This window comes from Pleurodeles waltl, chromosome 11 (genome assembly GCF_031143425.1).
Source record: "Pleurodeles waltl isolate 20211129_DDA chromosome 11, aPleWal1.hap1.20221129, whole genome shotgun sequence".
Classification (NCBI taxonomy): Eukaryota; Metazoa; Chordata; class Amphibia; order Caudata; family Salamandridae; genus Pleurodeles; species Pleurodeles waltl.
In genome coordinates this window covers 350,406,625-350,423,315 of record NC_090450.1, presented here as the reverse complement: position 1 = coordinate 350,423,315, position 16,691 = coordinate 350,406,625, and the positions used below count along the sequence as shown (strand labels likewise).

At 48.1% G+C, this 16,691-nt stretch overlaps 1 protein-coding gene across 3 annotated transcripts in view; it reads right to left on the bottom strand.

Annotated features, from left to right (window-relative positions):
• The window catches only part of MTERF4 (mitochondrial transcription termination factor 4), a 233,187-nt gene that overhangs the window by 132,164 nt on the left and 84,332 nt on the right, over nucleotides 1–16,691 (bottom strand). The window contains exon 3 of one of the 3 annotated variants that reach the window (XM_069213659.1): nucleotides 7–4,328. The exons of the other annotated variants lie outside the window; for them this stretch is intronic. Coding sequence (XP_069069760.1) covers nucleotides 2,190–3,368 — 1,179 coding nt within the window. The 5' untranslated portion in view covers nucleotides 3,369–4,328 and the 3' untranslated portion in view covers nucleotides 7–2,189. Of the gene's footprint in view, nucleotides 1–6; nucleotides 4,329–16,691 lie in introns of those variants that run through there. 3 annotated transcript variants of the gene reach the window in all.

Genomic DNA, 16,691 nt, shown 5'->3' with positions numbered 1-16,691 from the left:
GGGAAAGCAGAACGTTCAAAATCAGCATGTTTAAGCAATGATTCGAGTTCCTTTTCAACAGCTTCTTCTAAATGAAATGCAATTCTTCTGTGTCTTTGTGCAACAGGATAACCATCCTCAATAATATGCAATTGTACTTTTATAGTCTTAAATTTTTCTAACCCATGAAACAAAGAAGTGGACTGTCTTACTATGTTGTGATGAGAATTCATGTTGTAGTTCACTGAGATCAGTCCCATATCAGTTGTGCTGAAACTAAGTAAACAGGCACTTGACGCTGTGCCTTGAAGCACATGAATTGGCGCTTGCACTTTGTCTTCTCGTGCTTCATCATTGCTATGAATTAACCTTAACATTTCAATGGCATAGATGTAGCCCATTTGTAAACTTTAGTTTTTGATGGCATCAGTTGCAGTAATGGAGATAGTTCATTATATTTCACTTCAGACATAATGTTTATCAATGCACCACTGTCGATAATGAAAGGTATTGAACAACCATTTACTTTCAGTGTCATTTTCAGACAATGTTTGAATGATTTTAGTGCTTTTTCATGTCAACTTTTCTTTTAATGGTATTTCTCTTCACACACAGCTAGTCCAACATGCGCACATTTTGCCGGAGGTAAACATCAACATTGCACAATCATTTTCTTCACTTCCACTTGATATTAAGACTGAAGAACTTTTTGACGATGATCAACTTTGTTTGGTGTCACTTTGTCTCAACTGGTGGTGTCACTTGGCCTTGTAGGCATGTGAATGCCACTTCTTCACAGTTTGGGTGGCCATTTTGTCTTCTCGCCATGACGCACTTGCTTTTTCCTTTGCCTTGCAAACCAGAACAAAATGGTTCTCCTTCCCATGGCCTTTGCAAATCTGTCAAATGGCGGGACATTTACGTTAGTGTGGAAATGACAATCCACAATTAAAACAACTTTTCCTGTTGAGACATCACTTTGTGTCCTTCAGCCTTGTGCTTCCGCCTGCTTTTCATGTTCATGACAAACTCAGTTTGGGCACCTCTGGCCTCCATGTCAGCAGCTTGTCAATCGGCATGCTCTTCAGCTCTGGCAGCCACGAGAACTCGCTCTAGATTAGGAGTTTTTCTCAGCATTGGTCGTCTGAATGAATCTGACAGGCATCCGTTAATAACTCAGAGACGTATTGCTTCCTCATGATTAAATTAATTAACTTTACAGTGCTCGATTAGCAAATACAGTCTCTCAATAAATTAATCTATGGTTTCACTACTTCAAAGGTTGTTCTTAACTGAAAACGTACCTTTCGTAATGAACTTTAGTTTTTGAATTAAACTTGAGAATCAAGGCTTCTTTGATTTGACAGTATGTAACTTCTTTAGCCTGCGGCATTTACTTAATGACTTTTTTTTAAATCTTCACCAGGAAGTTTCATGAGGTATTTGATAATCTTCCTGGTACCTGTTTCTTCCAGCACATTAATGAAATCATCAAATGTCTCTATCCAAGTCCATCTGCCGCCAATAATCTGCTTTTTGGTGGTAACGGTGGTGGTGGTTTCAGCAAGGCTGCGGCATTGTAGTTCTTTCTGATATTCAATGAATCAATCAGTGTATTTGTAGAGCGCACTACACCCGTGAGGGTCGCAAGGTGCTGGGGGGTTGCTACGGCTCAAATAGCCAGGTTTTGAGCCACTTCCTGAAAGTCAGCAGGTCTTCGGTCTGTCGTAGGGGCAAGGGAAGGGTGTTCCAGGTCTTGGCGGTGAGGTGGGAGAAGGATCTGCCTCCGGTAGTCGATCTTCGGATGCGGGGGACGTGGCGAGGGTGAGGTCGGCTGAGCAGAGTTGGTGGGACGGGGTGTAGAAGGTGAGTCGTCGGTTGAGGTAGGCTGGATCGGTGTTGTGGAGCACCTTGTGTGCGTGGGTGAGGAGCTTGAAGGTTATCCTTTTGTTGACGGGGAGCCAGTGTAGGTCTCTCAGAAGGGGAGTGATGTGACTGTGGGCTTTCGAGGATCAGGCGTGCAGAGGCGTTTTGTATGCGTTGCAGTCGTTTGAGGAGTTTGGCCGGGGCTCCTCCGTAGAGGGTGTTTCCGTAATCAAGTTTGCTGCTGACGAGGGCTGGGTGACTGTTCTTGTATCTGTGGGGATCCATCTGTAGATCTTGCGGAGCCTGCGGAGGGTGTTGAAGCAGGATGAGGAGACGGCGCAGACTTACTTGGTCATGGAGAGTGTTGAGTCAAGGATGATGCCCAGGTTGCGTGCGTGGTTGGTGGGTTTTGGGGCTGCTCCCAGAGCAGTCGGCCACCAGGAGTCATCCCAGGCTGAGGGGTTGGCACCGAGGATGAGGACCTCCATCTTATCTGAGTTTAACTTCAGTTTGCTGTTCCTCATCCATTTGGCGACTGCATTCTTTCTTTCGTGGAGGTTGGATTTGGCAGTGAGGGGGTCCTTGGTGAGGGAGAGGATCAGTTGGGTGTCATTGGCATAGGAGATGATGTTGAGGTTGTGTTGCCGGGCGACGTGGGCGAGCGGGGACATGTAGACGTTGAAAAGTGCAGTGCTGAGGGACAAACCTTGGGGAACGTCGCAGATGATCTTGGAGGCTTCGAAGCGGAAAGGGGGGAGGTGGACACTCTGGGTTCTGCCGGACAGGAAGGAGGTGGTCCACTCCAGAGCTTTGTCCCAGATCCCTGCATTGTGGAGGCGTGTGCGTAGGATGTGGTGGCAGACGGTGTCAAAGGCGGCAGAGAGGTCCAGGAGAATGAGGGCCGCGGTTTCGCCGTTGTCAAGCCGGGCCCTGATGTCGGTGGTGGCAGCAATGAGGGAGGTTTCGGTACTGTGGTTGCTGCGGAACCCTGACTGGGATGGGTCCAGGATGTTGTTTTCTTCAAGGCAGTGGGTCAGTTGTCTGTTGACGATCTTCTCGATTACATTGGCCGGGAATGGGAGCAGGGAGACGGGACGGAAGTTCTTGAGGTCTCTCGGGTCCACCATGGGTTTCGTGAGTAGGGGTTTGATCTCAGCATGCTTCCAGCTCTCAGGGTAGATCGCGGTCTCGAAAGAGATGTTGATGTCTTTGCAGAGGTGGGGTGCGATGGTGGCGCTTGCTTTGTTAAAGATGTGGTGCAGGCATGGGTCTGACAGAGATCCAGAGTGGATGGTGCCCATGGCTTTGATTGTTTCGTCTTCGTTCACATTGGCCCAGACGAGCAGGGGGTCATAGTTGAAGGTGGGTGGAGAGTCTGAGGAGTCGGTGATTGGGGGTGGTCTGGCTGTTGAAGCTGTCATGGATGTCTGCGATGTTGTGGTGGAAGAAGGCAGCAAGTGAGTTGCACAGGTCTTGTGAAGGTGGGATGTTGTTTGTGCTGAAGCTGGGGTTGGAGAGTTCATTCACAATGTTCAAGAGCTCTTTGCTGTTGTGTGCGTTGCTGTCCAGGTGGTCTTTGAAGGAGGTTTTCTTGGCAGATCTGATGAGGTGATGGTGATTGCGGATGGTGTTCTTGAAGGCGGCATGGTTGTCCGCTATCTGTTAGAGGAGCCACATTCTCTCCAGTTTCCGGCAGGTTTGCTAGGAGGCTCGAAGGCCCAAGGTGAATCAGCTGGCTCTCTTGTTGGCACCTCTGTTGGAAGGTTTATTGAGCGAGGTGAGAGTGTTGGCGTAGTCATCGATCCAGCACCAGAGGTTGCAGGCTGCGAGGTCGGGATTGGTGGGTTCCGTGGGTTTTTTTTGGGCGAGGCTGGTGTGTAGCTGATCTTGGCTGATTTTGCTCCAGTTGCGGCAGGGGATCTGTTGGGTGCAGTGATGCGTGGTGGGTTTCTGGAAGGTGAAGTGGGTGAAGTGGATGTAGCGGTGGTCGGTCCATGGGAGTTAGACTCAGTCTCCCACACCGCAGGAGACTCCGCCCATCTAAATCCAGTAGTCTCATTCAGAATAATGAGAGCCTACGCGACATGGCGCTGCCAATGTTTGGTCAGGCTCTAATTTTCGGGTCCTCCTGAGTATCTCTGTCTCACTATATACAAAAACACCTCAGTACTATATCCGGAGTCGTCTGTGGTATTGACGATTTCCTCCTCAGCTGAGTAGGGAGCACCTATCTGTTGCTGGAGGTTGTTCAAGCTTGAACTCTAAAAGGAGAATCCCCATTTGGTGTGCTTATCTCTGAAAAAATTTACCATTCAATATGGCGAATCCGCAACAGGTAGCAATTGTAGTCAATATGAGACAACCCCTGACAGCACATTTATTGGCACATGGCCTAACGGCCAAGGGGAGTCCAGTCACATTTGTTGTTGACGCACACGCAGCTTATAGAACATAACTTTTCTATTCTTGGGTCACATTTCCAGCTGTTGATGGGAACACAAACACATTTCATCACTATATACATGCAAACATTCCTGAACAATACAAAGAATATGCATATTTAGAAATATCTTAATCTTATCAAGAACATAATAATTGGCATGATGGCGCCCTACCCCACACAAGTTTACCAGTTAGGTTAGGTCCTCTAAGTAATGATTGATCCTACCTGGCCTTCATTGGCCACTTATACATCTCACTCTGCAGTAGCAAACTTAGTGATAGCTGAAGTCCGTTGCTTATATACTGAGCTGATGGCAATATATAAACAATTAGTACAGTTTGTAATGCAAACATTAAATACAAACCCAGCATGTGCTGCTTCAGTGCAACCACATGCAGTGACGTCAGATATTAATCCTGCTACTGTACATTCGATCATCAATCAATGCATTTATAGAGCGCGCTACTCACCCGAGAGGGTCTCAAGGCGCTGGGGAGCGGGGGTGGGTTACTGCTGCTCGAAAAGCCATGTCTTGAGGCGCTTCCTGAAGGCAAGATGGTCCTGGGTAGGTCTTCGGTGTGCGGGGAGGGAGTTCCATGCTTTGGCTGCCAGGTAGGTGAAGGATTTTCCTCCTGCGGTGGTTCTGCGGATACGTGGGACGGTGGCGAGGGCGAGGCTGGCTGAGCGAAGCTGACTGGTGGGCGTGTAGAACGAGAGGCGGCTGTTGAGGTATTCGGGGCCCATGTTGTGGAGAGCTTTGTGTACGTGGGTGAGGAGCCTGAAGGTGATCCTCTTGTTGATGGGGAGCCAGTGCAGGCGTTTCAGGTGGGCGGATATGTGGCTGTGGCGCAGGATGTCGAAGATGAGGGGTGGGGAGGCGTTCTGTATGCGTTGAAGACGTTTCTGTAACTTTGAGGTGGTCCCTGCGTATAGGGTGTTTCCGTAGTCTAGACGGCTTGTGACGAGGGCATGGGTAACTGACTTTCTGGTTTCAGCGGGGATCCATCGGAAGATTTTCCGGAGCATGCGAATGGTGTTGAAGCATGATCACAAGACGGCGTTGACTCGCTTGGTCACAGTGAGGAGGGGTCCAGGATGAATCCGAAGTTGTATGAGTGGTCCGAGGGGGTTGGTGCAGTGCCCAGAGGCGTGGGCCACCAGGAGTCGTATCAGGCGGAAGGGGATTGTCCGAGGATAAGGACCTCCGTCTTGTCTGAGTTCAGCTTTAGGCGGCTGAACTTCATCCATTCCGCAACTTCTTTCATTCCTTCCTGTAGGTTGATTTTGGCGGTGGTTGGGTTTTTGGTGAGGGAGAGTATCAGCTGGGTGTCGTCGGCGTAGGAGATGATGTTGATGTTGTGTTTGCGAGCGATGTCGGCGAGGGGGCTCATGTAGATATTGAAGAGGGTTGGGCTGAGCGAGGAACCTTGGGGTACGCCGCAGAGGATCTCGGTGGGTTCTGAGCGGAAGGGCGGGAGGTAGATTCTTTGGGTTCTGTCGGAGAGGAACTAGGTGATCCATTCAGGGGCCTGTCCTAGGATTCCAGTGGAGCGGAGGCAGGTTATTAGGGTGCGATGGCACACAGTGTCGAAGGCAGCCGAGAGGTCCAGGAGGATGAGGGCGGTTGTTTCTCCGTTGTCCGTCAGAGTTCTGATGTCGTCGGTGACTGCGATGAGGGCGGTTTCCGTGCTGTAGTTGGCCCGAAATCCTGATTGGGAAGTGTAGGAAAGTACCATCTTGCCTGGCATGTTACCCCCATTTTTCACTGTATATATGTTGCTTTAGTTGTATGTGTCACTGGGACCCTGGTAACCCAGGGCCCCAGTGCTCATAAGTGTGCCTGAATGTGTTACCTGTGTAGTGACTAACTGTCTCACTGAGGCTCTGCTAATCAGAACCTCAGTGGTTTTGCTCTCTCATTTCTTTCCAAATTGTCACTAACAGGCTAGTGACCATTTTTACCAATTTACATTGGCTTACTGGAACACCCTTATAATTCCCTAGTATATGGTACTGAGGTACCCAGGGTATTGGGGTTCCAGGAGATCCCTATGGGCTGCAGCATTTCTTTTGCCACCCATAGGGAGCTCTGACAATTCTTACACAGGCCTGCCACTGCAGCCTGAGTGAAATAACGTCCACGTTATTTCACAGCCATTTTACACTGCACTTAAGTAACTTATAAGTCACCTATATGTCTAACCTTTACCTGGTAAAGGTTAGGTGCAAAGTTACTTAGTGTGAGGGCACCCTGGCACTAGCCAAGGTGCCCCCACATTGTTCAGAGCCAATTCCCTGAACTTTGTGAGTGCGGGGACACCATTACACGCGTGCACTACATATAGGTCACTACCTATATGTAGCTTCACAATGGTAACTCCGAATATGGCCATGTAACATGTCTATGGTCATGGAATTGCCCCCTCTATGCCATCCTGGCATTGTTGGCACAATTCCATGATCCCAGTGGTCTGTAGCACAGACCCTGGTACTGCCAAACTGCCCTTCCTGGGGTTTCACTGCAGCTGCAGCTGCTGCTGCTGCCAACCCCTCAGACAGGCATCTGCCCTCCTGGGGTCCAGCCAGGCCTGGCCCAGGATGGCAGAACAAAGAACTTCCTCTGAGAGAGGGTGTGACACCCTCTCCCTTTGGAAAATGGTGTGAAGGCAGGGGAGGAGTAGCCTCCCCCAGCCTCTGGAAATGCTTTCTTGGGCACAGAGGTGCCCAATTCTGCATAAGCCAGTCTACACCGGTTCAGGGACCCCTTAGCCCCTGCTCTGGCGCAAAACTGGACAAAGGAAAGGGGAGTGACCACTCCCCTGACCTGCACCTCCCCTGGGAGGTGTCCAGAGCTCCTCCAGTGTGCTCCAGACCTCTGCCATCTTGGAAACAGAGGTGCTGCTGGCACACTGGACTGCTCTGAGTGGCCAGTGCCACCAGGTGACGTCAGAGACTCCTGCTGATAGGCTCCTTCAGGTGTTAGTAGCCTATCCTCTCTCCTAGGTAGCCAAACCCTCTTTTCTGGCTATTTAGGGTCTCTGTCTCTGGGGAAACTTTAGATAACGAATGCATGAGCTCAGCCGAGTTCCTCTGCATCTCTCTCTTCACCTTCTGCCAAGGAATCGACTGCTGACCGCGCTGGAAGCCTGCAAACCTGCAACCTAGTAGCAAAGACGACTACTGCAACTCTGTAACGCTGATCCTGCCGCCTTCTCGACTGTTTTCCTGCTTGTGCATGCTGTGGGGGTAGTCTGCCTCCTCTCTGCACCAGAAGCTCCGAAGAAATCTCCCGTGGGTCGACGGAATCTTCCCCCTGCAACCGCAGGCACCAAAAAGCTGCATTACCGGTCCCTTGGGTCTCCTCTCAGCACGACGAGCGAGGTCCCTCGAATCCAGCGACTCTGTCCAAGTGACCCCCACAGTCCAGTGACTCTTCAGCCCAAGTTTGGTGGAGGTAAGTCCTTGCCTCACCTCGCTGGGCTGCATTGCTGGGAACCGCGACTTTGCAGCTACTCCGGCCCCTGTGCACTTCCGGCGGAAATCCTTTGTGCACAGCCAAGCCTGGGTCCACGGCACTCTAACCTGCATTGCACGACTTTCTAAGTTGGTCTCCGGCGACGTGGGACTCCTTTGTGCAACTTCGGCGAGCACCGTTTCACGCATCCTCGTAGTGCCTGTTTCAGGGTGCTACCTGCTTCAGTGAGGGCTCTTTGTCTTGCTCGACGTCCCCTCTCTCTTCAGGTCCAATTTGCGACCTCCTGGTCCCTCCTGGGCCCCAGCAGCGTCCAAAAACGCCAAACGCACGATTTGCGACTAGCAAGGCTTGTTGGCGTCCTTTCGGCGGGAAAACACTTCTGCACGACTCTCCAAGGCGAGAGGGATCCGTCCACCAAAGGGGAAGTCTCTAGCCCTTTTCGTTCCTGCAGAAACCTCAGCTTCTTCTGTCCAGTCGAAGCTTCTTTGCACCCGCAGCTGGCATTTCCTGGGCATCTGCCCATCTCCGACTTGCTTGTGACTTTTGGACTTGGTCCCCTTGTTCCACAGGTACCCTAGATTGGAAATCCACAGTTGTTGCATTGCTGGTTTGTGTCTTTCCTGCATTATTCCTCTAACACGACTTCTTTGTCCTTAGGGGAACTTTAGTGCACTTTGCACTCACTTTTCAGGGTCTTGGGTAGGGTTATTTTGCTAACTCTCACTATTTTCTAATAGTCCCAGCGACCCTCTACAAGGTCACATAGGTTTGGGGTCCATTCGTGGTTCGCATTCCACTTTTGGAGTATATGGTTTGTGTTGCCCCTATCCCTATGTTTCCCCATTGCATCCTATTGTAACTATACATTGTTTGCACTGTTTTCTAAGACTATACTGCATATTTTTGCTATTGTGTATATATATCTTGTGTATATTTCCTATCCTCTCACTGAGGGTACACTCTAAGATACTTTGGCATATTGTCATAAAAATAAAGTACCTTTATTTTTAGTATAACTGTGTATTGTGTTTTCTTATGATATTGTGCATATGACACTAAGTGGTACTGTAGTAGCTTCACACGTCTCCTAGTTCAGCCTAAGCTGCTCTGCTAAGCTACCATTATCCATCAGCCTAAGCTGCTAGACACCCTATACACTAATAAGGGATAACTGGGCCTGGTGCAAGGTGCAAGTACCCCTTGGTACTCACTACAAGCCAGTCCAGCCTCCTACAGGAAGGGTCGAGCGATTTGTTAGCTTCTAGAAAATTGGTCAGCTGCTTGTTGGCGGTCTTCTCGAAGACCTTGGCCAGGAAGGGGAGAAGAGAGATGGGGCGGAAGTTCTTCAGGTCGTTGGGGTCAGCCGTGGGTTTTTTCAGGAGGGCGTTGACTTCCGCGTGTTTCCAGCTCTCGGGGAAGGTGGCAGATGAGAACGAGCTGTTGATGATGTTCCGGAGATAGGGGGCGATGATGGAGTCGGCTTTGTTGAAGATGTGATGGGGGCACGGGTCCGAGGGGGAGCCGGAGTGGATGGTGTTCATGGTGATTCTGGTCTCCTCAGAGCTGATGGGGGTCCAGGCATTGAGTGTAGTGGTGGGGGCTGTTGGTTCGGTGGTGGGCGGCAGGGTCTGGGGTCCGAAGCTGTCGTGTAGGTCTGCGATCTTTTGGTGGAAGAACATAGTGAGGGAGTTGCAGAGTTCTCGTGAGGGCGTGATGACGTTGGAGCTGGCGGTGGGGTTGGAGAGCTCGTTGACGATGTTGAAGAGTTCTTTGCTGTTGTGGGTGTTGTTGTCTAGTCGCTCTTTGAATGATGTCCTTTTGGTGGAGCGGATCAGCTGGTGGTGTTCACGGGCTTGAGGGCTTACATGTTTTCTGTGGTGCATTCTCTGCGCCAGGTTTTTTCGAGGGTACGGCAGGATTTCTTGGATTCTTTGAGGGCGTCCGTGAACCACGGGGTTTCCTGATGCTGGACCCGCTTGGGTGGCTTTTAAGTGGAGCGAGGTTTTTGGCACAGTTGGTGATCCACTGTGTGAGGCTGAGGGCTGCGTTGTTGGCGTCAGTGGTGATAGCTGGTGGGTTTTGGTTCAGTGTTGAGAGGAGCTGCTCTGTGGAGATTTTGCTCCAGTGTCTGCGGGGGATTTGTTGTGTGCGATGGTGGTGGGTCTCCCATTTGAAGGTGAAGTGGATGCATCTGTGGTCGGTCCAGTGTAGTTGAGAGGAGTGGCTGAAGGATATGTGGTTGCTGGCGGAAAAGATGGGGTTGAGCGTGTGGCCAGCGGTGTGGGTGGGGGTGTTCACCAGTTGCTTGAGTCCGAGGTTGTCGAGCAGGGTGGTGGTGTTGTTGTCATCGTTTTTCTCCAGGTCGAAGTTCAGGTCCCCGAGGAGGATGTAGTCTGGTGAGGGTAGGGCGTGCGGGCTGATGAAATCTGTGATGGTTTCGCTGAATTGGACGCATGGGCCCAGGGGCCTGTAAATGAGAGTTCCTCTGAGGGTGGTTCTGGGGTCGGTGTGGATCTGGAAGTGTATGTGTTCGGCGGCGAGGGGGGTGTCTTCGGTGGTGGTTGTGATGTTGATGGAGTTCCTGTAGATGATGGCGATTCCTCCACCGGTTTGGTTGATGCGGTCCTTCCGGGCGATCTTGTAGCCGTCGGGGATGGCTATGGCGATGTCAGGAGCCGAGGAGGCGTTCATCCAGGTTTCTGTGATGAAGGCGACGTCTGGTGCTGTTGTGTCCAGGAGGTCCCATAGTTCGATGGCGTGTTTGTGGAAGGAGCATGTGTTGAGGAGGATGCACTTGAGGTGGTTGTTGGTGCGAGGGCCGGTGGGAGGTCTGCAGGCTCGTGGAATGTGTACTTGCAGGCTTGACAGGTGAAGGGTCCATGAGTATGTTTAGGGCTGGCTTGGTAGCAGGTGGCTGTTCGTCCTGGGTTGAGGGCGTTGAGGGAGGCGGCGTCGTATCTTAGTCGGGTGTTTTGCCTTTGGCGCGGCCGCCATAAGAGGGAAGGGGGGGAGGGGTCAGCTGGGAGGCGGACAACAAATGGGAGCAGGGGGGGAGGGGCTGCACGGGTGGCAGCGGCGGGAAAGCAAGAAGTGGGAAAGCGGGAAAAGCGCGACAGGAAAGAAAAAGAAAAAGAAATTCACAGTAGAAAAGCGCAACAGGAAAAAAAGGAAATTCACAGAAGAAAAGCGCAAAGGAAAACCTAAGACCTTCAAAGAAGTGGCAGGGGCCTGGGCAGGCGGAGCTGCAGCGGCGGGGCAGCGACCTACCTGAGGGTCAAGTACCCGCCAAACAAGAAGAAATTCCGTTTTGGTTAGCTAAAATAATAAATGCACTGCAAGCAGTATTTCCCCACACAGGATACACATAGAATACTAACAATGTGCTTGCCATTTGGGATGGCTCACACAGTAGATAACTGTAATACATGGGGCACAGTATTTGCCGCACTCTATACTACCGCACACAGTACACCAACACTTGCCAATTTACCAGAAGTGATAAAACAGATTCAAGATGAATACGGGGCTGCCCCGGCCCTAGATTTGGGGATGTAATTAATGGGCAATTTTGTCACAGTTTCCTCAATTATTCTGAGTAACCTTAAAGGGGAAGTGTTGCATTAGCGGTGCGCATGCAGCTCTGAGATGTTCCTCAACAGGATCAAGAATGTGAGCTGCCAAAGATTATCGCAGAGACCTACTCTAGCATTGGTTGAGATAGTCTGGGGGGCCAGACCAACAAAACCACAACTTCAGGATAAATCTAATAAAGATTTTAGCAAGCAAGCTCCTGAGGGTAACAAGAAACGCTGGGATAAAAAACAACAAACTCCTAAAAAAGAAAGGGGAGAATCTCCACGCACTGAGACCCTACAGAATAGACATAATCTCAGAAATAGAGATAATATTAAAATGTCTGACAGATATCAGTATACTGATACACAATAATCTCGTTTCTTTCAGCGAAGAACTGAGTATGTGAAACCGAGACATGAATCACAACGCTCAACAGAGATTTCTGTTAAAAAAGAAAGAGAAACCTCCCCAACAAAAACCCCATTTAAAAAAAAAGAGGTGGCAGCGGTTGCAGTTCGACATGCCACTCAAGAAGAGGGCTCTATTGAAGAACAGGAGGAGGGCAGTAGCGCTGCCAGACAGCGTGGCAGAGGTCACAATAGTTCGCCGGAGTCTTCTAGAGCATCTGGAGGTAAAAGCAACTGATGACTTTCTACAAGTAGAAACTGTGGACATGCGTGTCTCCACGCCTGATAGGGTGTACAAAGTAACACTACAATTAGAAGGAGACAATGAACGCACAATAGGCGCAATCTTTTGGGATCGCGTGGTAAATATATATGATATTTTCTTGGGCGAACAAGACTGGGCACCTGAATTTGTCCGTACCTGCCCATAAGGGGAAGATATTATCAAACTTTCTTTCTCGTCTCTTGTTCCCGAAGAGCTCGCAGAATCTTACGCCATCGATTGGGCATTGGCACAGGCACCCACGTTATATCGCAACCACGTAGGATGGGACAAAGATTCCCCCTACCATGTAATTCCTATTGAAAATCAAACCCAACCTCAAACCCAATATCGAATAAAACATGATTCTAAAGCACCGGTGAGAGACATTCTTAAACAACTGGAGTACCAGGGCGTAATTGAAACCTGCGTCTCCCCAGTGAATAATCCATTATTCCCAGTAGCTAAACCAGACCATTCAAACAGAATAGTCTTAGACTACAGACACTTAAACAGTCATACACGGACATATGCTATACAAAACTCACATAGCACAGCACTGATGAACAACATAGTGCGTAACAAATACCAAAAAAAACACTGGACATTTCCAATGGGTTTTTCTGCCAAAATATAGCACCTGAGAGTAGAGACTTGATCAGTTGCAGCGCACGAGGCTCCCAGAAACAATTCTGTTGTTTACCCCAGGGGTACAAGAACAGTCCAGGACTGTTCGCGGCTCATGTGACTTCAATCTTGCACGACATTGATCCTGAAGCACTGTCCTATGTAGATGATATCTATCTCACGGATGATGAATTGTACAACATTTAAGGCAGGTAGACTGCATTGTTGTGGGATTTGCTGAATTTGGCTACAGATTAAATGTTTACAAAAAAAAAATAGCCTTCCTTAGAGTCCTGTTTCTGGGATACGAGCTATCGAGTGAAGGAAAGAGCCTAGCGCCACAATTCTTAGAAAAATGCGCCTCCAAATACCATAAAAAAACTCCAATCTTTATTGGGTTTCCTAAACTTTGGCAGAACTTATATTCCAGACTATGCATCACGCAGAAAACTTTTATATGACTTAATAAGTCCGGACTTTTCAAGTAAATTTTGGACAGTCAAACACACACGCATTCTCAGAGACCTGCAGACAGACATGCTTGCAGTACAACATTTACACACAAGGGACAACAAAACACACTTGGTCATCAGAGTAATTGCTGGTGCCATTGGTTTCACCCATGTAACTTTCAATAAGGGGTGAGACAGTCCTGATTGCATACAAATCACATTTGTACTCAGCAGCAGAACAATGCTTTGCTCCCACTGAGAAAATTCTCACTGCTTCTCAGATGGCTGTAATTAAAGAAAGACCTCTAGCCCAAGGCAAACGCATTACTGTTGTCTCTCCAATTCCAGCCCTTGAGGCTGTTACCAAAGCCAGCGTTCCTAACGCTAAAGCATTACATCCACGTTGGATTCAATGGGCAACGTCTTTGACAGCCACTGATGTAGACTATATTTTTGACCCAAAACTACAAATTCAAGAATTTTTGCGATATGAACTAGAATACCCTGTTTCGGCAAACACACTGCCTATTGATCAGTATCAAAGAGTCATGTACACCGATGGCTCAGCGCAACCTGCAATTGGCACAAAACATCAATACTCCGCTGCTTGCGCAGTCATAAGCAGCTATATGGAGGATAATACATTTTGTCCCCAACATACATACACGCAAACCCTAGGGGATTTCATGGCACAACTTGCAGAGCTAAAGGCTCTGGTGATGGCACTAGAACATACAGATCCTGCACAGTTAACACTGATTGTTTGTGATTCATATTACTGTGTCCAGTCCTTTAATGAATACCTGCATTACTGGCGCCAGAATGGGTTCAGGGATTCTTAAGGCAACGCCATTAAACACAGACTTCTGTGGGAGAAAGTAGCGGATCTGAAGGAAACGCTACCAAACGTCCATGTTGTTCATACACTTGGACACCAGCGTGTGAGAATACATGTTGCTGGGAATACACTGGCTGATGAAGCCGCAAAGTCAGCAGTAGCTACGGCCACTGTTGCTGCAGTAACCAGCTTAGGTGCCAAACCGGACAAAGAAATATGGGCTGCTGTGAAAGCTACTGCTGAAGGTACACCCTATCCAAAAGAATTTCCTGCTAAATATTCCTACTGAATGGGAGGCTGCCTCAATGCTGAGGTTAAGATACCAGGCGTAGGGGTTCGAGATATTCCCAACAATGATATAAGACCAGAGTTGAATAAAGTAGCACATGAGGGGGCAGCATCTGCCCATGCTGGTGTGGCGGCTACAATATCATTGTTACAAGCCCGTTATTGGTGGCAAGGCCTATACAAAGAGGTCAAGCAGTATGTCCTTTGTTGTGACATCTGCCAACAAATTAAATTCTCCACTGCTAAGCGCCCACAGCAAACACCCCTCCTAATTTCCAACAAACCTTTACAATGTGTGTACTTGGACCATTGTGGTCCCCTAACACCGGATAGTGCATACACATACATCTTAGTCTCTGTTGACTCCTGCTCCAGATTTCTATGGGTGTGGCCACAATGCTCCGCTGACGCTCGGACTGTTATTAAAGATTTGCAAGTCTTTATCGGTATATATGCAGTTGCAGCTTTTCATTCGGACCAGGGCCTTGCTTTCACCTCAAGAGCATTCAGGGACGCCATGGCTTCGTTGGGGGTCCAACTCCAGTACTCGTCTCTATTTCATCCCAAGATAAATAGTGTTGTGGAGTGATTAAACCATGATTTGAAGCAGTCCTTTATGGCCAGAGTCTTAGGTACTGGTCGTAGCTGGCTTAATCACCTGTATGGAGTCCAGAGAGCACTTAATCTGCCTAGAAGGTCCCCGGGGGGTCATACTTCATATGACTGCCTGTTCGGAACTCAAATGCAAGTTCCAGATCTTGATGGTCCTGGCATGGAAGAGGAAAAAACACCTTTTGACATAAATGAACGTGTCACTGTCTTACAGGAATTGCAACAGTTCTGTGACGACAACGCTTCTGAAAGTGCTGCCTCCACAGGAATTGAGGACGTACCTGTAATTCCTACAGGCTGGATTCCTAAAGTTGGGGATCTGGTACGTGAAAATGTTGCTGTGAAAAAGGAATGTGGTCCTCCTTATCATGCACCAGTCCCAGTCTTAGGAATACACTGTACCAGAACTGTAATTCTACCACCGTTGGCAGGGGCCAAAGAAAACTGCTTTGTATCTATCGACAATGTCAAGTTACACCATGTGGCCGATTCTGCACAGCCGACCAAAAGGAACAGCCAGTAGTTCCTGAATCCCTCTCACTACCGGTCAAGACGTTCTTCTACAAGTTGTAAGCAGCAACACTGACACCTCTCTGAGCTTGGGGAGTGTGGAAAATGATCTTGCATTGGTTCCACTGACATCAAACAATACAGAAATAACTGATCGATTGGACACAACTTCAACACAGGCGGATGTCGTCATTTATTCTGAGCCACCGTGGGAAACACCCATCCCACCTACAAACACGGCTCCAGTTTTTGCACAAACTGCTTCTGGATACTTTGCTGACATCAACGATACTGTTTTGGACTCATTCACCTTTTCTACATCTGAACTGTCAAAAACATGTAAGCTGTTAAACTGGCTTAAAGCAACTTATTTTATTCTCCCATGGAACTATCTGTGGCTTTCCTTGACTGTACTGGCTTTCCTGCATTGGAGTGGGTTTGTTATAACATTCTTTTTGATAATACATGGCCATTTCTTCCTCAAAAATCAACCGTTGAACTGGTGGATGGGATCCTAAAGCCATATTTTTCTTCTCACAAGGTCAGCAGAGACTTGTCCTTTGTCAACATTTCCGCTATATACCAATTCCTGATGGGATTGTTTGGGATAAAGTAACATTTAATATATACGGCCCCACAGAGGTCATTCAAATACCATATGTGTTCAAACTTTCAATGAACAATATAATAATACCCAGAGTTGTTTCTGATAATTGGGATGTGAAAACAGTTGATTCTATGATGATTGAATTGCAGTATTACACCGTATTTAAAAACAAAGATGTTTATCAATCTAAAGCGAATTATGGTGATATGTTTTGCTATAATTATTATGGGCACCATTACATCCACAGAGCCAGTACCCCAAAGACTGTTTTTAATTACACACAATGGGAACATTGTCCGACTCCACCACAAGGGAGTTCTAAAACATATTCTAAAAAGTTTACATATTTCTCTGGGCATGATATTAAAAATGCTGAGTCATATTATTTTAAATTGCCACCGACAGAAAATGTACGCATATTATTGAGAAATACGAAATGTATTTCTTTGGATTCCTTTCTTTCCCAGTTGACTATAGAAGGCTATAAATATTGTCTGAAGTCGATTGACTTAAAAAGTGTGTGGGGAACTAGGCATTGGCAAATACGGGGGAAGGAAGCTTTGTTTAGACCATGCCTGATACATGTTCAAATGATATTTTTAAATTAATCTGTACAACAAGCAAGTTGTTTAGGCTTAGCAAAGATTAAGGAATTGAACAGCCCCAGTATTCTTGCCCCTGCAAAATTTCATAAATGGCAAAAATATATAAGTGCAACTGAGGATCAGCTCGATGAATGAGTCCAGAAT